Below are 22,459 nucleotides of genomic sequence, written 5' to 3' on the forward strand. Positions count from 1 at the left end.
CCACCTTGGATAGACCCTACTAAGGCTGAACATACTCCATCACCTGGCAGTGCTACTCCTTTGAACACACCCAACAGAAACACATACATATCTGTACCAAAAAGCAAGAACATTCAGGGCAGCATTTGTAAAAACTAGAAACAACCCAGATACCCATGAACAACAGAAAGAATAAATTATGGTACATTCATACACTGGGTTATTAAATAGCAGATGAGAACGAACAAAGCTACATGGATAGAGCTCGCAAAGATAATGTTGAATGAAAGAATGAAGAAATAAAATATACACGTTACTTTATTCCATTTACACAAAGTCAAGAGCATGCCAAGTTAATCAACGGCAGAAAGTCGAGACCACAGTTAGCTCTGGGAGACAATTACTGGGAGTGGGTGGGAGGGGGCTTCTGGGAAGCCTGGTAATGTTCTATTTCTTGGTCTGGGCAGTGGTTACAAGAGTGTGTTTGCTTAATGAAAAATTCACTGCGATGTACACTTATGATTTGTGAATTTTTCTGACGTATGTTCTGTTACAGTTAAGTTTTTCTTAAGTTACACTATTACTTGCCTACATAACCTGGCAGGAGTTTATTCACACTCCTACCTGGTCACACAATTAGCCACCAAACAGAAGACAAATGCCAAGAAAGGGAAGGATCCAAAAAATGTTTACTTAATGGTTCCTGTGTTTCTAAAACGCTGGACTCAGGTGCTCAGGTGGTGAGGTGAGCTGGTGACGTCATCACATTCTCCACTCAACAAGGCATTTCCAGGCTACAACACGGAGCAGCAGCTAGCAACAAATCACTGAGCGACTGTCCCATTGGCTGGTGTGACAACCTCCACTGCATGAGACTGGACTTTACAAAACTCCTGTCCCTTACTTGTCACAAATCCCTTGTGCTCATCCTTTCAAAAAACTACACTTCAGTGTTATGTACCTCAAATTATAAGAAGACAAATACAGCTACGAAAGAAACAAAACAAAACAAAAAACCCCAAAGTACTGAAAAGATTTACAAATACTACAATAAAATCCCAGTAAAACATAATTTGGCCAACCCTTCTAAGCTTGTGGTAATAAAATCTGACCCAAACAAACTTGGTAATTTACAAGATTCAAATGAGAAAAAACTTAATGATTCTCAAATTGACAAAGACAGAACATTACAGCACTGACATCAGATTATTGTTGCTAAAAAGGAAATCCAAATGTTGAGCTTACCCATCTTTCAGGAGAATTGACTAAAGCCCAGAAATGCATTAAGGCTAGTAATTATTCATTTACTATTTACCACTGCAGACCCATCCTGAGAGAATAAATGCATGCTTATTCATGTCCACCTGAAAGCACCATAAAGGCACCTATATGAATAGGTAAAATGGCACCTACACAGCTCGTAAACACCCAAGGAACACACACATCTCCCACTGTGCTCTGTGCCACCCAGTGCACACTCTTCCAGCTGACACCCTCTCCCTGCTCCTGTCATTAGATCCTCACTCGGCTCCACAAGAAAAGGCCTTGAAACACTGCTCCAAACACGATATCCTTAGATGAAAAACTTCAGTGTGGCTGTAAGCTTTATAATTCTCATCTGCCACAGAGAGAGCTCCAAAGGAATCCATCTTCCGTCTTCTATCCCCTCAAACAAACCTAATTTACAAAACACCGGTGTTCTGAGAAAGGTGGCTGTAAAAATATTTCTCCTGTGAAATCAATCCTATTTGTCCAGTAAATTTCATTAGGAAATTGGAAATACATAACACAACCCATGGAAATACACATTTAGGCAAGGAATAGCTTAAGACAGCGAAATGGAAGGCACCACAGAGCTTGGCTGCTTCATAGCCCTTTTTCAAAAACCCTGGGGCGCTCTTCCAAATCTAGGCAGTTCCTTCTGCCGCTCTAAAGGGGAACAAGGGCAATAAGGTGTTTTTACAGAACTTTATGGTACACTGGAGTTTGTTCTCACTAAGAAGTTTAATCCTCAGGAATTTTATCTATATGGGACTTACAAATAACAGAACCACCATTTCACGAGTGATTACGCAAAATACACATCGAAAAATTTCAACATCGTAAAAAAGCGTTTAGAAAAAACTCAGGTGAAAATCACCCATACCTGTGGAAGCGCGGTATTGAGCTGCCTCTGCAAGGAATCTCTTTCGTGACCAACCTCGTGTAACTTCCCCTGGGTTAAGGCCAGCGTTTCTTGGGTCTCTCTCAGAGTGTCAAGGAGACGGTCCCTCTCTTCCAGCATGGAGACCATCAACTGTTCAAAATGTGAATCTGCATCTGGCTGTGAAGGGGAGCTGGACCCATGGCTCCCACTTCCTCCTGGGGGGCCTTCTGCTTCACTGATGGTCGGCATCACCTCGCACATCATCTTGAAATGAAAGACCCAGACCACAGTCATCAAGTGCAAAATAAAGGCTTCCCCAAAGCTGCAACTTTATAGCTATCTGTAGCTGATAAGTGAAAGGCTGACAGCCTCATTATTCCCAGATCTGACTGCTCTGCTCTGTACAGAAAAAAACTGGGAAAACATACACATGCATATACAAAGTGCCCAGAACACACAAGATGAAGACATTTAATACTGACAGTAATCCAGTGAAGGGGTAAAGACCAAAGAAGACAACCCTCACATAAAGAACAAACCCTGTGGCATTCTCTCTGCAAAGCTGTACTTTCTAGTTGTTGAAAACAAGTGTGCTTCTGTAACCTTTTTTTTTTTCCTTTCTATTTCCCGGTGGGGGAGAGAAAGTCAAAACACGTGCCATCCAATCATTTTTCAGGAAAAGCACAGAAGGAGCATACAGCCAGTAAAACTGACAAGTACAAAATCCATCAGGCATCTTAGAGGAATGTGTGCAGTCAGCTCCTAGGAAGGACTGACGGCTCCCTGAATTCTTGGGCTGGATTTGGTGAGGGATAAACGGAACTGGACTCGTTAAGGGCGCGAGAGGTGTTTTTCAACGGCTACAATGGTTGGTCAGTCAACCTAACTTACGTAAATTAACAGACCCCCCGCCCCCAAAAAATTCCACAATGGAAATATAGCAGGTCGAGACAGACGTGCACGGCTAGGAAGGAAGGAAAAGTGAAAGGTGAGATTACGAGAGGCTACTAAGTGTCTCAAATATAATGACGGGGCGAGGGGCAGGGGGCCGGTTCCCGAGGCTGCCGCCGGTGCTCCGGGCTCGGCGGACCCCCGGGACGGAGATGCCCAGGACCGCATACCACGCACCTGACAGTGACAACGACTCTACCCCGCTCGCACCCGCACCCGGTGCTGCAGCAGCCCGGACGCCAGGGTGGCGAGAACGATTCACCACGGGAACCCAGCCTGGCTCGGGACTTCCCGCGGCTACAGGTCCTCGCCCCCGCGCCCAGCGCTGGGGTCCCCGGGGGCGCGGGTCACCTGGCGCTGGGGTCGGGGAGGGGGGGCGCACGGCCCCGAGAGCCCGTTCGCCGGGGGTCGCGCGGGCAGCGCCCCCTGCCCCAGCGACCCCGGGCCCCGCCGCACACCCTTCCCCCGGGGCTGACACTCACCAGCCGCGCGGCCCCCACGGGGAGGGCGCCGGCGCCCGGGGCCCCGCTCCGCCCCAACCCTGTTTCAGTCCCCCTATCCCTTACCTTGCTCGCCGGCGGGAGCGGGCGAGGAGGCTCCGCGGCGGCTCGCGGGCGGCTGCTCGCTCCAGGCGAGCTCGGGGCCCGACGAAGGCAGCCCGCGCCCGCCGCCCGCCCCGCGCCCGCCGCCCCGGGCCCGCCGCCCCCAGTCACTAAGGCCGGCCTGCGGCCGGACACTGGCAGAGCACAGGAGGAGCGGGCCCGGCTGCGCGTCGCCGGCGTCAACGTGCCCGACGTCGGGCGCGTCGGCGCAGCGTCAGCGCCGAGCGCCGCCGGCACGCCCCGCCCCGTCCCCCGGGGGAGGAACTCAGGGGGCGGCCGAGTGTGCAAGCACCGCCTCCTCAGGGGGCGGGCTCGCCTCTCGGACGCCGATTGACTGGATACAGTAGAAGCCCCGCCCCCGGCCCCGCCCAGGTGGGTGAGCCTCGGTCGAGTCGCCGCTCCTGATTTCCGGCACCGGGCTCCGGGCTTCGGGCTTTGGTCCTCTTTCCGAGCAGCGTCTTCCAACTCGGGGGCTGCCCCCAACTCTCCGCTTACAGCCGCGGAGGACACCGAAGGCCGTTATCGAGCGTCTGCTGGGTGCCAGGTTCTGAGCCCGACACTTCCCGAAGGTCACGGCTACACACCTTACGCCGGAGCGCACCCCAGTGCAAGTCACCTGTTCGCAGCCGGTCGGAGCCTGCGGTGTGGCCTCCGGAGCCTCCTAGGAACCGGTCCTTGCACGATTCGGAAGGACGCCGTTTCGACGCAAGACCCATTACCGAGCTTTACCTGCAGTACCTGGGGAGGCAGAGATGGGCAGCGTTTGATGTTAAGGCTCCTGGGCGCTGTGTCGAGAAGGCAGGCTTTGGAGCTAGGCACACCTTGTTCAACTTCCAGCAGATACTTCTCCCTGCGGTGTGGGCCTGGGCACCGCGGGGGAACCCACTTGTAAGATGGGAGAGTGAGTGATACAGACCTACCCCAGGGCTGTTATAAGAAACAGAATGTGTAGGGAGCACCTAGTCAAGGACCTGGCTGGGGAGGTACTCAGCGAATGGTGGTCATTTTTATCTTTCTCAACATTGTTATCCTTATTCATATCCATATTTCATCCTTGCGCAAGCTTTCAAAAATCCCTGCTGTGTGCCAAGTCCTGTGCTATATATTGCAGATGCAGAGATTAATAAATACACCTTTAATAAATTAAAGCAGATGCTCCCCACTCAAGGTGTGACTCCTGGATCACAAACTCTTGGCAAAACAAAATGTCCAGGCATTGTTGCCAAGTGACACTGGCTGCTGTCTCGCTAAGTCTAAGTACAGGTTGCATGGTGGGGGAGGGGGGTGAAGCCTTCCTAGGTAGATTCCTTGATTCCCAGTTGTGAACTCACCAAGAACAGGTGCTATGTCTGATTGGCTTTCTTACCTCCCAAGTCCAGGACCACACCTTTCATCCATGTATTTGTTCATTCAATAAATATTTGAATGACTCCACATAAATATGAATTTGCATCCCCGATCCAGGGTCTGTAACAGAGGAAAACATCCAGCTCTCCTCAAGTGTACCAGCTTAATTCATCCAGCCCATATTGGCACCATGCTCAGAAAGTACCTGCCTCCTAAAAAATCAGCACAATACTAAAATCGTGTTCAACAGAGTAGAATGTTCATTCATTTCATGAACATTTATAGAACACTGTGAGCCAGGCATGGCCTAGGTTTGGGGAACACAGGACTGCGAAAGACATCAATTCACAGCCTGGAGGGGAGAAGAGAAACAGACTATTACAATGTCTGTCCTATAAACAGCGTGTGACTTGGTGCCTTGGGACTGCAGAGGAAGGAGGAACCAACTCTCCATTTGGCATCACAGGGGCTTCACAGAGGGATAACATCTGAGCTGGGTCTCAGGATGAGCAGTTTTCCAAGCAGAGAAGGGAGAAGCCCATTTGGTATAACGGCAGGAAAATGAGAATCCCAGATTTCACTCATTTTCATGCATTCATTTCACTCCCTCAGATTGCAAAATCAGTTAAGAGGAAAATTGTAAGCAACCTCAAATGGCCAACAAAAAAAGACTGGTTAAATCATTGCACTGCAAATGACAGAAAGCTTGATGACATTCAGAGGTATATTTTAGATGACTGGCAAAATTCTTTATCCTGACTGTGGTGGTAGGTACATGACTGCATGCGTTTGTCAAATCTAACAGAACTGTACATTAATGTGTAAACTGTGTCCTAACTTTAAAAAATTGAAGTATAGTTGATTTACGATGTTGTGTTAGTTTCAGGTGTATAGCAAAGTGATTCGGTTATGCATACATATATATCTATTTTTTTTTCAGATTCTTTTCCCTTATAGGTTATTACAAAATGATTAAGTATAGTTCCCTGTGCTATACAGTAGGTCCTTGTTGGTTATCTATTTTATCAACATATACCTAATTTTTTTAATGGGGAAAAAAACTTCAAAAAATACCAAGTTACACACAAGTATATAGAGTGTGAGCCCCAATTCAAACAAGGGAAGTTTGTGTTTAGTTGAAGTCTGTATTATCGAAAATGTATTAGCTTGTATCTGAAAAATTCTAAATATGACTGATATTAATCCAAGTGATACAATTTTCATAAAATGAGTCTTACATGAAATATTTTTGAAAAGTGAAATTCAATTTTCACTCTCAAATTTGTAAAACAAAAACATGTATGTCTATATGTGAAAACATTGTTACTGAGTTCAGTTAGTTTCTTACATTTCTCTGTATATGTATGTACAGAGATACTCCTAGAAAGAGTTAATGTCAGCCTGTTGGCAGGGGTTGTCTTTGAGGGGGACAATGGGTTGTTTTCACTTTCTTCTTTGTGCTAGTTTGTGCCTTCCAGATACTTTATCATGAATGTGCATTCTTTTTATCATTAGAGGCAAAAACCCCACCAGCGTTACTTTCATAAAACCTAGGCAAGAACAAGCCATGGCACACTGCTTTCGGGAAGCTAAGATGACATTTTGGTGTAGTTATCTATATCACTCAACTAAACTCTTTCCCAGAAGTATTCACCTGAGAAATATTTCAGAGGCTTAGTCAGGAAAACAATGAACATGAGAAATGTTTTCCCTCCAATTCTTCTATTAAAGGCTAGATAAAATATGGGAGTACCGGTGGGGGCTAGAGTGTTTTTTACTGTGCTCAGAGTTGTGTTTTCACACATGTGCCCGCCAGCGTGGACTCTCCAGATGATGTAGCTGTCAACCTTGAGCGTGGCCTGGGCCACCTCCCCTTTCTAGAGAGGTAAGGGGCCCGGGAGGAGAGGTGAGATCAGAATGTGGCCTGGCCTCTATCACAGAGATCCAGGTCTACTGGAATATGTAAAGCAACCTAATGAATGGTGGTGGGACAATACTATTCGGGGTTGGGGTGGGGTGGAGAGGTCTGAGCTGGCCGTGGGTGATGGAGGATGTGGCTGTCCGTTTAAGAGGAGGAAACTGAAGCTCAGAGATGCAAACAGCCTTTGCCCAGCAGCACCCAGCTAATTTGGGAAGAGCTGGGACTGGAGCCTTGAATGAACGGGGGCGGTCCTAATTGCTGATCTCGTCACTATGCTTGTGAGCAAGGATGGTCTCTTAAAGGGACACCCAAAGAGGAAGCACTTTATCAGTGGGTCTCAGCGCTGCCCCAGTAATCCAGTCCCCTGCAGAGGAGGTGAGGCCCTGGGCTTCATTAGCTTGATGACTTTAGCCATAAGAACCAACCCTGTCTGGGTTTCCCATGTATCCCTGCTGAGGTGAGGAGGGGTTGACAGACACGGAGAAAGGGAAAGAAAGAAGACTATTCATCTCATTTCGTTCTTAAGATAATTCCCCACACGGCTGTTCCTGTATCCTTCCCACTATGCACATGAGGAAACTGAGGTCCCAGTGGCCACCAAGCAAGGAAGAACATCAGCCTGCTGGTCCAGTTTCCACGGCAGTTCTGTTGCCCACAGTTGACCAGTAGCTGACGTTTTGGCCCATGACGGAGCCTGTCCGGAGCTTGGTTGGTGCGTGTCCATCCCCAGGAGAAGAAAGGAGAAAAAGCATTTACGGAGAACCCCTAACTCGTATAGCCTCACTCAAGCCTCACAAGCGTATCTTCCATCCTTTCATGGATGCGAACACTGAGACGTGGAGAGATCAGATCACCTGTCCAAGGCCCACAGTTTATAATTTGGTAGAACCTGGGGGTCTTGAACCCAAGACTGCCTCCAAAGCCAGTTTTTGTGCTGCTACAACAGAACGAGTCCCCAGGCCGCCAAAACTGGGGACAAATCCCCTAGACCAGGGCATCAAGGCACTAAACCTGATGCCCATTGAGGGTCTACGTGCCTCTCCACCTCCTGGTCTGAAACACGCCCCACTGTCCCAACACAGTGCTGGGCACAGGGAGTTACCAGCTCCTCGAGGACCTCAGAGCCTCCCACATGGACATGAAGACGTCCACCCCTTTCATCTGTGTAAGTTTATTTATTTATGGCTGCGTTGGGTCTTCATTGCTGCGTGCACGCTTTCTCTAGTTGCGGTGAGCGGGGGCTATTCTTTGTTGTGGTGCGCGGGCTTCTCATTGCGGTGCCTTCTTGTTGCAGAGCATGGGCTCTAGGCGCGTGGGCTTCAGTAGCTGTGGCACGCAGTCTCAGTAGTTGTGGCCCGTGGGCTCTAGAGCACAGGCTCGGTAGTTGTGGCACACGGGCTTCGTTGCTCCACGGCATGTGGGATCCTCCCGGACCAGGGCTCGAACCTGTGTCCCCTGCATTGGCAGGCGGATTCTTAACCACTGTGCCACCAGGGAAGTCCCCGTGTACTTATATTTAAAAGCAAGTCATAAGCTCCTTGCAACTTGCTTCTCTTGACAACTTCATTATGCTCTTCAGATAGAGCCAATCTAATAAAAACGCCCAGCAATTGGAGGAAGAAGGGCCTGGGCAGGTAGTTCAGACTCTCCAAGGGCTCAGCTGGGGCCCCAGCCCTGACCTTTACCTTGACCTCGAGTGGAGTCCATAGCCATACGAAGCCTTGATCTCTTCATCTGTAGACAGGGATAATAACACCCACACTAACTATCACGCTGGGATGTTGTGAGACTCGTGGCTGGACGTGAGAAGTGACCACCCTGGCAGCACTGCTGGTTCCCTGCTGAGTCTGGTCATCAGGCCCCTCTTTGAAAGGCGCTTTTGCCTAGTTCAAGTCTTGGTCCTGCTTCTTTTGGACATGGCTGTGTATTCTTAGGCAAATCCCCTCTGGGCCTCAGTTTCCTCATTCCTGAAGTGCGGATGATAGAACCGCCTCATGGGGATGGCTCTGAGGGTTTTGCTAGTTGGGAAGGGCGATATAGAAGATCTCTATTATCACCTGAGGGGGTCCCTTTCATCCAGGCCATGCCCATCCACCCTGGAGAGAATCGGGATTGAGCTGAGTCCTCTGGTATCTCATTGTGCTTTGCCCCCGAAAGGCTATGAGAGGGGCTGGACCCTGATCTTGTCAATTCCACATAAGGGACAGTGCAGGGGCTTGTGGGGTTTTCCTCTCTGTCAGAAGAGAGAACAGCATGGGAGAAAGCCTTGTGGTTCTTCTTCCTATTTGCCCCCTGACCTTCAGGACATGCAGCCAGGAGCTGTGGCAGTGTCCTGTGGCAGCCAGGAGCTGTGGCAGTGCCACAAGGGGAGACACTGCCCATTGGGTTTCGAGGCAGGAATTCTTTCCCACCATTTCTCATGAAAGTTATGTTTTTCCTAATCCCAAATAGAGATATCAGTCAAGACATCAAGACAAAGGGAAAAGCATTAAAATTCTCTTTGGAGAATGAAATAGTCAACATGAAGAGGTTAGTGGTTGGAAAGAATCCATTGGTCAGGTCAAAAGCGAGGTCAGGAAGCGCTCTCACGTGGAGTTGAAGGATAAGGTTGAGATTTTGGGAACCAGGACAGAAGCACAGGGGCAAGAACCAGCCACTACGGAACCAGTCTGGCTTGTGGCTGCAGCACATTGTAGCTGCCTGCTCCCGGCCCTGCCTGTGCCAGGGGTGAGTCATTCATGTGAATGAAATAAACATGAATGAGCTTATACACACAGGATACTTCACACAAATCCTATGAGTGGCGTTCTGAGGAATAAACAAAGTCCTTAAATTGGCGGTTTGTGATTCTGTGTAGCGCTATTAAACTCGCTCAGGGATCTCAGCGTCCCATGACTTGAATCCCACTCGGCAATACTTGCTGGTACTTCTCAGTGTTTGAATATTCACTGTAGTCTATGGTTTTGTGGAGCAGATGAAATAGTTTCACCACTAAAAAAGTGACCTCGTGGGGATGGAGAATGGTATTCCATGCAAATAGAAATCAAAAGAAAGCTGGAGTAGCAATACTCGTATCAGAAAAATAGGCTTTAAAATTAAGACTGTTACAAGAGACAAAGAAGGACACTGCATAACAATCGAGGGATCCATCCAAGAAGAAGACATAACAATTGTAAATCTATATGCACCCAACACAGGAGCACCTAAACATATAAGGCAAATGTTAACAGATATAGAAGGAGACATTGACAGTAACACAATAATAGTCACCCCATTAACACCCCATTTACGTCAATGGATAGACCTTCCAGACAGAAAATCAATAAGGAAACACAGGCCTTAAGTGACGCATTAGATCAGACGGACTTAATTGATATCCCTAGAGTGTTCCACCCAAAAATAGCAAAATACACATTCTTTTCAAGCGCACATGGAATATTCTCCAGGATAGATCACATGCTGGGCCACAAAGCAAGCCTCTGTAAATTTAAGAAAATTGAAATCATATCAAGCATCTTTTCCGACCACAATGCTATGAGATTAGAAATCAACCACGAGAAAAAACTGCAAAAAAAGTGACCTTGTGGACGAACCTTGAGGACGTGATGCTAAGTGAAACATGCCTGCCACGAAAGGACAGATTCCACATACAGGAGGCCCCTAGAGGAGTCAAGTCCATAAAGACACAAAGTAGGACATGGGGGCCAGGGGTAGGGGGAGGAGGGTGAGGAGTGAGAGTTTAATGGGGATAGAATTTCAGTCTAGGAAGACGAAAAAGTTCTGGAGATGGAGAGTGGGGATGGTTGTACAACAATGTGAATGTACTTAGTGCCACTGAGCTATACACTTACAACTGGTTAAGATGGTAACTTTTATATTCTATATAAATAGAATATAAAATAGAATATAAATAGAATATAAATTTATATTCTATATATATATAATTTTTTACCATAATAAAAAAAAAAGCAACCTGTACTCTCCTATTGCCCAACTCGAAGAATGCTTTGGACTCCTAAAAGTCTGACCAACGTCACTGTCAAGTGGAAGAAGTTTTTCTACAACTGGCATATTTGTCATGGAACAAAGGCTCTAGACTCTCCAGGGCAATTAATCTTTTTAATATATATTTGTGGAATTATCTTTAAATGTTTAATAATTTATTTTTTTATCAAAGAATAGTTGATTTACAATGTTGTATTAGTTTCTGGTGTATAGCAAAGTAATTCAGATATATACAGAGAGACAGATAGATAGATACAGATATAGATATAGATTCTTTTTCAGATTCTTTTCCATTATAGGTTATTACAAGATATTGAGTATAGTTCTCTGTGCTATAGAGTAGGTCCTTGTTGTTTATTTATTTTATACACAGTAGTGTGTATATGTTAATCGCAAACTCCTAATTTATTCCTCCCCTCCTTTCCCCTTTGGTAACCATAAATTTGTTTTCTAAGTCTGTGAGTCTCTTCCTGTTTTGTAAATAAGTTCATTTGTATCAATTTTTTTTTAGATTCCACATATAAGTGATATCATATGATATTTGTCTTTCTCTGTCTGACTTACTTCACTTAGCATAATCTCTAGGTCCATCCATGTTAAAATGATTTTTTTTTTTTTTTTTTTTTTTTTTTGCGGTACGTGGGCCTCTCACTGTTGTGGCCTCTCCCGTTGCGGAGCACAGGCTCCAGACGCGCAGGCTCAGCGGCCATGGCTCACGGGCCCAGCCGCTCCGCGGCATGTGGGATCTTCCCAGACCGGGGCATGAACCCACATCCCCTGCATCGGCAGGCGGACTCTCAACCACTGTGCCACCAGGGAAGCCCCTAAAATGATTTTTAATTGGCATTTGTCTTTTGCTAATAGTCCCTTCTTTTTACGTTTTCTGTTATCCAATATCTACATCAGATAGAGATCCTTCCCACATTATTAAAATATGTAATATTGTCAGAATATATTAGTTTATAATAATAAGAAGCCACGAGTGTATGATTTTTTTTTTTACAGAAAACCTCTGAACCTGCTTACTAGGGTCCATCATTATTGAAATCATATAAATACAGTGTTTTGAAACATAATTAGGGTTTGGGGAATTCTGATACCTCATTCCCAAGTCTCAAAGATGACTGTCTGTTGGGAATTTGGAAATCATGATTGCTGACTTACTGAGGAAGGAGGGTCACACCGAGAGGCTGTGCCACCCAGCACCCATGCCCAGGGCCCTGGGAGTCAGAACAAGAAACGAGCGTGTTGTTTGAGCTCTTTCCTTGAATGAATGAATGATCTCACTGCAGCCGGCAAAGCCTTTTCCTTCTTCCTGACACTTCCTTAAAATCACTTTAACTTTGACAGATGACATGACAACTGTGGGGCGTGGCCATTTTTATCCATTTCATTCATTTATTCAACAGACGTGATCATGTCGAGCCACTTGAAATCAGACAGTAAATCAGGACAGCAGAGCTGTGTCCAGCGTCGAAACAGACAAGCAAACAAAAACTGCATCTGGTTTGAAAGTCATACGTGTTGCAGCCATGAATGGCTCTGGAGACGGGCTCGCAGCAGTTGGATCCCCTACATCGAGAAGTAGCGTTGAGGTTGCCCTGTGGCTGAGAGCTCCTCTCTGCCCTTTCTGCTCCCCACCGTTACCGTTATGCAGGACGGGAAATGAGTTTCCCCAGGGAGAAGCCAGAGAGAGGTGGACAGACATGAACTCAGCGTCGATTAACGGATGAGTCCGTGTGTCAAGCTCAGAGCTCTTATGTGCTCTTTGCCTTGGAGGGTCTGGTTGTCCATCTTCACTGCTAACACCAAGTTAATTTGGAATCAAAGGCTTAGCATTTCATGCAAAAAAACCCCAAAAAACAAAAAAAAAAAAGCTGAAAAACTTTTTCTTTGAGATTGGCATGTGTTTTAGTTTGCTAGAGCTGCTGTAACAAAGTTCCACAGCCTGGGGGGCTTAAACAGCAGACATTTATTGTCTCCAGTCCTGGAGGCTGGCATCCCAGATCCAGGTGTGGGCAGGGCTGGGTCCTCCTGAGGCCTCTCTCCTCGGCCTGTAGACGGCCATCTTCTCCCTGTGTCCTCACGGGGTCGTCCCTCTGTGTGTGTCTGTGTCCTTTTCTCCTCTTCTCATAAGGACATCAGTCCTATGGGATTGGGATGCGCCCTAGTGACCTCATTTTTCTTTAATCACTTCTTGAAAGACCCCAACTCCAAATACAGTCACATTCTGAAATGCTGGGGGTCACGACTCCGACACATGAATTTGGGGAACACAGATCTGCCCGTGACAGCCTGCCTCAGCAGCGTCCTTGGTTATGAGGTAGATACACCAGTAATCTCCTCCCACCTTCAGTGTTAACTTCCTGCCTATCACATTTCCATTTACAAGGTCTGACCATTGACTAGTCCAAGCTGGAACGGCCAGGGTGGACTCAAGGACTGCAGCATACATTTTACCCCATTGAGAAACTTGTTTTAAAAAGGAATCTGGTAATACCCGAGCTGGGGGCGGTTCTCAAATCCCCATTTTTTAATGATATTTTTTACTACTATGCCTGAAGAATACCTACAGTCGTTTCTTTACCCCACATTGGTGAGTCTGTAAATGGTTAATGACAATTTGCCTTTACGTGTAGCTTCTGGAAGATTTCTTCAACCTGGCTTCTGACGTTGTCTAATTGTGTGTGTGTGGTTTTTGTTGTTGCTGTTGTTGTTTTGGGGGTTTTTTTGGCTGCGCTGCGTGGCTTCTGGGATCTTAGTTCCCCGACCAGGGGTCGAACCTGAGGTCCCAGCAGTGGAAGCACCGAGTCCTAACCGCTGGACCACCAGGGAATTCCCATCATCCTGTGTGTTTATACCATGTTTAGGGAGGCACCTGTGATTTTCTTGTGCTGTATAGATTTTCACACATCTGATGTTCATTACAGGCCGCTTCTCTAGATAGCATGTAAGTTTAGGTCAAAATAGCAGGTTTTAGCAGGTGAGTCAGATCCAATGTGAAAGGAAAAGCATCCCCACATATGAGGCAAACTTACTTCCCACAAATGGAGCCTTGACCGCCTGCTGCAACCCCACGGTGCCCCTGCCCCACCCCACCCTCCTCACCGACCCTGCCTCAGCTCCTCCGCTGCCTGCTGCCCAGGCAACCCCCTGGCCGTACCTTCTCCTGGCCCGGATGAGAAGGTGCTGTTGGCAGGGGTGGCTCCCAGCTTGGCAGGGACTGACGGGGCGCACGGTCACCGTCTTCTCCGGTCCAGCGTCCTCAGGACCTGCTGGCTGCGGTTCAGGACGAAGAAAGGGAAACGAGGCCCATTTCTTGGGCAGTGGGTGTGGGGATTTTTTTTTTTGGATCAAAATATTTAGACCTGAGTAATGCCTTCCTTGACCCAGGCAGCAGCAGAGTATGTGAACACCCATGAAGGCTCCAGGCAGGGTGTGAGGGGCAGGGCTGTGAAAAGGAGTTTGCCAATTCCCGGAAGAAGCCGGACAACTGGAACACAAATCCGCCCACGCTGTGCTGGGAGGTGCTGCCCCAAGGGATTTCTAAGAGCTGAGCGCCAAAGAAAAGCCGGGCAGGCTCACAGCCGGAGTTCTGGGAAGTGCCCATCCCAGGGCCTGTCCGTCCGCGGTAATTCACAGCGCTGGCTGGTCTGGGCTTTCACACCGGGCAGGATGGGAACACGTGGGATCTCTTTCCTGGGCTTCCCAGCGTGGGAGTTGTAGGCAGAGGCTTTGCACAGGGAGGATGGAGGAGGCATGGGGGAGGGCCCAGGGCAGGGTCTGCTCTCGGTCGGGAGGTGGGGGCTGGCAGCACTCTGCCCCTCTGCCTGTCTCTCTACCTTGATCTCCAGCACCGAGCAGGTGGGCAGTCATCACCTGTGGAACAGCTGCTGTCCCCGGAAGGGTCCCAGGGAGCCCACGTGGAGCAGTTCCTTCCCCCTGGACGGGTCGGGTGCCTCACTGCGACGCAGCCCACCCTGCAGGCTCCCTCGGACCAGGGCGGGAAGGGTTCGGATCACTCACACCTGACCTCATTCATTCAGGGCACAGTGATCTCTCGAGGGCCTACAGGGGCGGAAGGAACCGGACAGGCAGGATCCTGGGGAGGAGATAAGCCTTAAAGAAGTAATTACCCCAGCATTTCTTCAATCACATGGTGAGACATGCCCCGCTGGAAAGGATGGGAGCAAGGAGGGCTGACAGCAGTGGCAGCGCTGCTCTAACCTAGTCTGATGGGGGAGGGTGGTGGGCAAGATGGCGGTGCTGTGGCCGCCAGGTGCGGGCGGGGAGACCTGGCTGCGCCTCTGTGCTTGGCCCATCTTAATAAGCCTGAGAGGGCTCCTGAGTGAGCCTCCAGCAGCCCCGACCGGACCCCATCTCCTCCATCCCATTGAGCAGCTGGGGGACCTCAAGGCGTAAGATGTGGTCCCACCCTGAAAGGAGAGCCCATGCCAGAAACATTCCCACTCTACGGGGTACCCTAGACTTTTGCATCAACACCTCCATCGCTAAGTAAATATCGAGCACCTTCCTCTATGTAACGGTGGGTGGGTAGATCTGTCCTGGTCCCTGTGAATGCAATCTTACTTAGAATAAGGGTCTTTGCAGATGTAATCAAATTAAGGATGTCAAGATGAGACCATCCTGAATTTAGGGTGGGCCCCACATAGAATGACTGTGTCCTTATAGAAAGAGGAGAGGACGCAGACACACAGGGGAGAAGGCGTGTAAAGACGGGGGCAGAGATTGGAGGGATGCGGCTGTAGGCCTAGGAGCGCCAAGGGGTTTTGGCCACCCCAGGGAGCTAGAGGAGCGGCATGGGGCAGATTCTCCCTCTGAGCCTCGAGAAGGAGCCAACCCTGCCCACACCTTCATTTCGGATTTCTGGCCTCATTTCTGGTCTTCGTTTTGGATTTCTGGTGTTGGAGGTGCTTGATCAAAAAGTCTAGGGCCGGGACTTCCCTGGTGGCGCAGTGGTTGAGAGTCTGCCTGCCGATGCAGGGGACGTGGGTTCGTGCCCTGGTCTGGGAAGATCCCACATGCCACGGAGCAGCTAAGCCCGTGCGCCACAACTACTGAGCCTGCGCTCTAGAGCCCGCGTGCCACGACTACTAAGCCTGCGCTCTAGAGCCCGCGTGCCACAACTACTGAAGCCTGCGCACCTAGAGCCCGTGCTCCGCAACAAGAGAAGCCACCGCAAGGAGAAGCCCGCATACAGCAACGAAGAGTGGCCCCCGCTCGCCACAACTAGAGAAAGCCCACGCTCAGCAACAAAGGCCCAACGCAGCCAAAAATTAAAAAAGAAATTAAAAGAAAAAAGAAGTCTAGGGCCCCCAGGATGGGAGAGAATACATTTCTGTTGTCATAAGCAGTCCAGTTTACTACAGGAAACAAATACATTAAACATTCCCTACCAACGTCCTACGTGCGCTCTAAGACCACAGAGCAGCTGGCACGAGGCAGGAGGAACCCAGGAAGAGGGGAAGATAAAAGTGAAATCCAGGGTCTTGGTTACCTGTGGGGTGGGGTGCAGGGGAGCCGGGCATGAGGTGCACTAGAAGGCGTGATTGGTCCTGGCTTGTTTTATTTCTTAAGTGGTCGGTGGTACGTGGGCGTCCATGTTATCTCATTATTTTCACCTCTGTTCTTTTGTATAAATGAACTATTTCATAATAGACGTTTTTTCAGAGGGCGAAGGATTCGGAGTCAGGTGCTGAGTTCATTTTCTGCACATTCCAGCCTGCGGTTCAGGATGCTCACTTGGGGGTAAGTGGTGGTGGGGAGACCGGAGTGCTTGGCTCAGGTGGGCACACCTTATTGGATGCCCCAGGGGCCAGGGTGGGACCCCAGCTCCAGTCACACAGCTGGTCCCTATGGCAGTGCAGGGTCTTTCCAATAAGAGAGGAAAAGACGGGTCCTTTTTGTCAAATAATTTAACACCTGTTTACATTTAACTTAGACCTTTGTGCAAATATCTTAAACCCAGATGGGGTTTAAGACAAAAGACATGCTGTCCTTGTTTAAAGGCTTGTGTGCTGGGGAATTCCCTGGCGGTCCAGTGGTTAAGACTCCGTGCTTCCACTGCAGGGGGCACGGGTTCCATCCCTGGTCGGAGAACTGAGATCCCACTCAGTGCTCTTTGCGCCCCAGTCTCCATCCCTGTGGGTGGCAGAAAAACAGGTTCTCTCGCCCCTGACCTATTTCTCTCTGTGTAAGATTAATATTACCTCTGGGAGCCGGAAGCTGAGCTGTGCTTCTGCTCCCCACATGGGTGCTTTCCTCCTTGCAGTGCCTTCCAGGAATACCTCCAAGTACTGGCCAGCGTCTGCAGGATGGGGGCAGGAGTGGGGACCGCCGTGAATCCCCCTCGAGCCCTGTCCCTCAGCCTCAACCCAGCAGGCCACCCTGGCTCAGGAAAGCCCACCCGCAGCAGCCCAGGCTGAGTCAGATCGTGTTCCTCCCTGGTTTCTGACACACTTGGAATGAAATCCACAACTCACCCAGCAGCAGTCACACTGGCTGCCTTAGTGGCTCTCAAACCTGCCAGGCTGGTTCCTGCCCCAGGGCATTTGCACTGGCTGTTCCTCTTTTCCCAGAACTCTCTGACCTGACCTCTCACACAGCTGACGTCTCCCAGTCTCTGAGTTGTCGTGCCATAGAGTCACCTCTTCCAGGAGGTCACCCCGCCAAGGAGCCCCTCTCACCCTGCTTGCCTCTCCTGCCCCGTCCCTCACACAGCTCTTCGTGCAGCTCCTGGCTGTGGTCCCAGTGGGGAAGGGGGAAGCCGGGAGCCTCAGTCAGTGAGGCGATGAGCTTGGTCCTGGGAGAGGAGGGAGAGAGAGGTAACCAGGCCAACTCCCATCCCAGCTACAGCAAGTCTATGAGGTTCCGTGGGCCCAGGTGCCGAGGACACAGGGAGGGCAAGAGGACATGGCCTCGGCCCTCGAGGAACCCAAATCCCCCGTGGGTGTAGACAGAGTGCAGGGGAAAGGAGGTGGTGGGGTCTGGGAGCCTGGGGGAAGGCACCACCTCTGGCCCAGGAAAAGCAGGGCAGTCTTCCTGGAAGAAGCAACATCAAAGGCAGTACAGAAAGGACAAGTAAGAGTTAGTCATGTGAGGAGAGTGGGGGAAGAAGGTCCATGCAGAGGCACCAGCAGCGCAAAGGCTGGGAGGAGGGTGTTCACTGAGGCTGGGGCGTCTACTGGACACTTCACCCCCTCTTCCCAAAGATGGGGGGTACTCAGATTTGCTCTGCCTGAGGGAAGGGAAATTCCTCAAAAGGGAGAGGTGGGGGACTTGCCTGGTAGTCCGGTGGTTAAGATTCCGTGCTCCCAATTCAGGGGGCACGGGTTCCATCCCCGGTTGGGGAACTAAGATCCCGCATTCCGCACAGCGTGGCCAAAAAAATTAAAAATAGATAAATAAATAAATAAAATTGAATTCCCAGATGACAGCCCCCAAAGATGCACTTATATATGGAAAAAAAAAGAGGGAGAGGGGGCTTCCTCCCTCCCACCCCCTTTCCTGGGGCCCCCTGGGACAGTGAGGCGGGCCCCCAGCCGGCCGCCAGGAGGAGCGGGGGCAGGGTGGGGGTGGCTCTGCCCCTTTCCCACGCCTGCAGGCTCCTCCCGCTGCAGCTGTGCCAGCTGGGGCTCCAGAGGGGTGTGGGGGCAGAGCCGCAGGTTCCCACCCACTGGCCAAGCGGCAACCTGCCTGGGGATGACAAGTTACAGTCTCTTGTGAGAAAGAGATTAAGGACTCAGAGTAAAAACTGAAGAGACCAAACCCATCCAGAGCAGCAAACCTCACTGGTGCGGCGTGGCGAGCCAGGCGGAGCCAGGAGTGGCTCCTCTGGGCTTTGGGCTGAGCTAAGGCCGTCTGGGGCAGGCGGTGGAGAAGGAAGGGCAGGCTGACCGGCGGGGCCAATGCACCGGGCCTGGGGGACGCTTGCTGGGCAGACACAAGGACCGTGGCAGCCACACGGAGGTCTGGATTCCCAGCCCGCCCGTGCAGGTCCGCTGTGATTATTATTATTACGATGTAGTCTCCCTCATTCCTTCCACACTCAGGGAGTCGGGGGTAGGGGAAGGGACGGGTTTCCCTCTCAGTGGCTCCACGTGTTGCCTCGTCCTGCGTGGGGAGCGTGAAGGTGGTGAGTATTGGGGTGAACAGCATCGGGGTGCCCCTTCTCCGACACTGGGGACCTCGGCCAGATCAAAGGCCCAGCGGTAGCCAGGAGGCTGGCCCCAGTCACCGGCTCACTTAACAGGTACTCCGAATGCCTGTTACATGCTGGCACTGTCCTGGGGGCTATGAGTGTCACGGTGAACAAGAGCAGGTGTGGGTCCCTAATTTGGAGGGGCTTCCGGTCCTACAGGAAGCACTGACAGCATCAGAGAAGCAATACATCAAAAGAGCCACTGACTACTCCACTGGCCTCAAAGATTGCTCCAAGGCCAGTGTGCGAAAGTTAAAACCAAAATCCCGTGCGGTCTGGGTTTTCCCCAAGCAGTCCCCGGAAACTGCTCTCTTCCTGGAATCCAGAGCCCCGGCTCAGCGCATCTCTTACTTGGTACCCACGGCACTCTGCCCTGTTCACCCCACACCCTCCTCCCCCTCCCAGCTGTGGCCAAACCCCCTGGTCGCTTTTTAGGGCTCCTCACCCTACGGCGACCCCCTTAAACATGGGGATCCCATAAGGCTCCATCCCGAGCCCTCCTCTCCATCTGTACTCCCCGGGGAATCACATCCTTTCCTGAGGTTTCAATGACCATCTAGACAGTTATATGGTCCCTGTAGTGGGTTGAATCGTGTCCCCCCTAAAATTCACGTTTACCTGGAACGTCAGCATGTGAGCTTATTTGGAAATAGGGTCTTTGCAGATGCAGTTAGTTAAGATGGGGTCACACTCGAATAGGGTGGACCCTACATCCAGAGACGACATCCTTGCAAGAGGACCGTGTGAAGACACAAAGGGGAGAAGGTCAAGTACCAGAAGGGGGCAGAGGTCGGAGGGATGCAGCTGTAACGCAAGGTACACCAAGGATCGCCGGAAACCACCAGAGGCTGGAAGACCAAGGAAGGATCCTTCCCTGAGTCTATGGAGGGAGCACGGCCATGCTGATCCCGTGATTTCAGATTTCTGGCCTCCTGAACCACGAGCGAATAAATTTCTGTTGTTTTAAAGCACCCAGTTTGTGGTCACTTGTTATGGCAGCTCCAGGACTCCCATGCAGCCTCCAGTCTGTCTCCCACCATGACCCTGAATGTCACCCCTGCATTTCCACCTGCCTACCAGACGCTCCTCTCTCGACATCTGTTCCTATTCCGGAACTCCTCGTCTGGGGAACCGCATCCGTGCTGCCCAAGCCAGAGCCCCAGCCGTCCCCCGGACTCGTCCCTGCCCTCTACCCCGACATACGATGACTCACCAAGCCCTGCACATTCCACCTCCCGAATCTTCCTTAAAAGCCAAAGAGATGTAACCAAATGCAATCCTGGAAACTTGACGGGTCCCTGGATTTCAAAACAAACAAAACCCAACTCAGAAAGACATTCCTGGAATACCTGGGGAAATCTGAACTCGGACTGGACACCAGATGCCATCCTGTTGAACTTCCAGTGTGATACTGGTCTTGTGGTTAAGGAGGAAAATGACCTTACTCGGGGAGATGCAGCTGAAGGGCCCTGGGACAAAGCATTGTCATGACTGCAATTTCAAGTGGTTCAGAAAAAGGAAATCTACCTGTCTCGCTATCTATCTACTGAGCGAAGGCAAAAGAGGAACACGGTAATAACTGTTGAATCAAAGTGGAGACCGTGGTCGCCAACTGTTCTTCCAACTTTCCTGCAGGATGAAGAGCTTCATGATAAAGAGTTGGGGGCAATCTTCTGATCTCATCCTGTTCTCTCGACCCCGCTGCCCGTGCCCTGCTCAGCCCCCATCACCTTCTCCTGCCCCAGGCATCTCTGCTTCAGCTTTCCAGCGGGCTCCCTTGTGCTCACCCCTGCCTCCCATCCCTTGCACCACCACTTCTGCTCACCCCTGCCTCCCATCCCTCCAGCCCACTGTCCACAGTGCCGCCAGACTCAGGGCTCCCGACCCAGACCCTTATCATGCCCTTCCTTGCTTGACACCCTCCAAGCCTGCTCTTGGGACAAAGTTCAAATTCCTCATGTGACTACGAGGTCCCTTGTCACCTCTCCAGGCCTGTGTTTCTCTCAACTTCAAGCTCAACGCTCCATCGTGTTCTCGGCACTGACCTTACCTCCCACCCTTTGCAGGGAACACGCCTCCTGTCTTTACCGGCCTGTGCCACCTTCAGGTCTCGACTTAGATGCTGCCTTTCTGCAAGTCATGCGCCACCTCTGTGTGCTCCATGGCGCGCACTTACTCTGTACATAATCTAGCAAAGCTCGAATGCTGTAAATATTTTCTGGTGGTGTCTCTCCCCCGCCTGACAGTTGTCCCCATGAGGGGAAGGACTGGGACTGTTTTGTCATTATCTCCTGCCCTCCTGGCAGAGGCCCTGGCACATTGTAGGTATGCAATAAATAATTGATGAGTGGATGGCTGTATTGGGGCTGGATGGGTGGATGGATGGATGGATGAAATAGGACAAGCAAAGGTGTCACGAGACCCTGGAGGAGGTGGGGATCAGGTTTAACTGAAGAAGTCATATTAGAGGAGCTGAGAGGGCAGCATTTTGATGAAGCTGTGATTTGGTGAGCACTTCTTTGCTGGACACTAGACCGGGTACTTTACGTAAAATCTCCCTTCATCCTCGTGGCAGCCTTTGGAGTGAGATATCTTTCCCTTTTCTAAGTCTTATTTCATTAGGAATTATTATTTTAATAAAAATTTTATTGGGAGGCACATAGACACACTATATAAAATAGATAAACAATAATATATAAAGTAGATATACTGTACAGCACAGGGAACTCTACTCAATATTTTGTAATAACCTATATGGGAAAAGAACTTGAAAAAGAATATACATATATTCCTATACACACACACACGTGTATGTATATATAACGGAATCACTCGCGGTACACCTGAAACTAACACACATTGTAAATCAACTATACTTCAATTAAGAAAAACTATAAAAAATTATCAAAAAATCTTTAAAAAATTAAAAAAAATTAATTAGTGAACACTTGCATATAACACAGCATTGAAAAGGTACAAAAGGATAGACAGTGAAAAAGAAGATTTCCAAGCTGCTGAGTTCCCAGACTGCTGTGGACACAGCAGGATTTCAATCAATATGCATTGAATTGAATGACATTTTACACCTGAAGAAACTGAAGCTCACAGAGGCACGGGAATTTGCCCGATGTCTCACAGCTTGATACGAAGGCAAAGTCAGGATTATAATCAGGTTCCTCTACCTCCAAACCTGCCCTCTCAGCCTAGGAGGAGAAATGGAGTGAGGAGGGCGGACATGGGGGGAATCACAGACAAAGGCTCAGAGGCAGGAAAGCTGGGGCACGTTT

The 22,459-nt window shown here is 49.8% G+C and overlaps 1 protein-coding gene and 1 long non-coding RNA gene across 13 annotated transcripts in view; one reads left to right on the forward strand and one right to left on the reverse strand.

Moving 5' to 3' along the window:
- Positions 1-14,873, reverse strand: part of PPFIA1 (PTPRF interacting protein alpha 1) — a 100,528-nt gene extending 85,655 nt beyond the window's left edge. For 11 of the 12 annotated variants that reach the window (XM_049713031.1, XM_004278052.4, XM_049713027.1 and 8 more), the window contains exons 1-2: positions 3,643-4,140; positions 2,126-2,389 (exon numbers count right to left, since the gene is read on the reverse strand). In XM_049713031.1, coding sequence (XP_049568988.1) covers positions 2,126-2,389 — 264 coding nt within the window. In that variant the 5' untranslated portion in view covers positions 3,643-4,140. Of the gene's footprint in view, positions 1-2,125; positions 2,390-3,642; positions 4,141-14,114 lie in introns of those variants that run through there. The other variant, XM_049713026.1, reaches the window with a different exon arrangement.
- Positions 3,016-6,347, forward strand: LOC125965112 (uncharacterized). The gene is made up of 2 exons (XR_007478638.1): positions 3,016-3,113; positions 4,134-6,347. It is a non-coding gene; the product is annotated as an uncharacterized LOC125965112 (long non-coding RNA).
- Positions 14,874-22,459: the final 7,586 nt, after the last annotated feature.

This window comes from Orcinus orca, chromosome 8, assembly GCF_937001465.1.
Source record: "Orcinus orca chromosome 8, mOrcOrc1.1, whole genome shotgun sequence".
NCBI lineage: Eukaryota > Metazoa > Chordata > Mammalia > Artiodactyla > Delphinidae > Orcinus > Orcinus orca.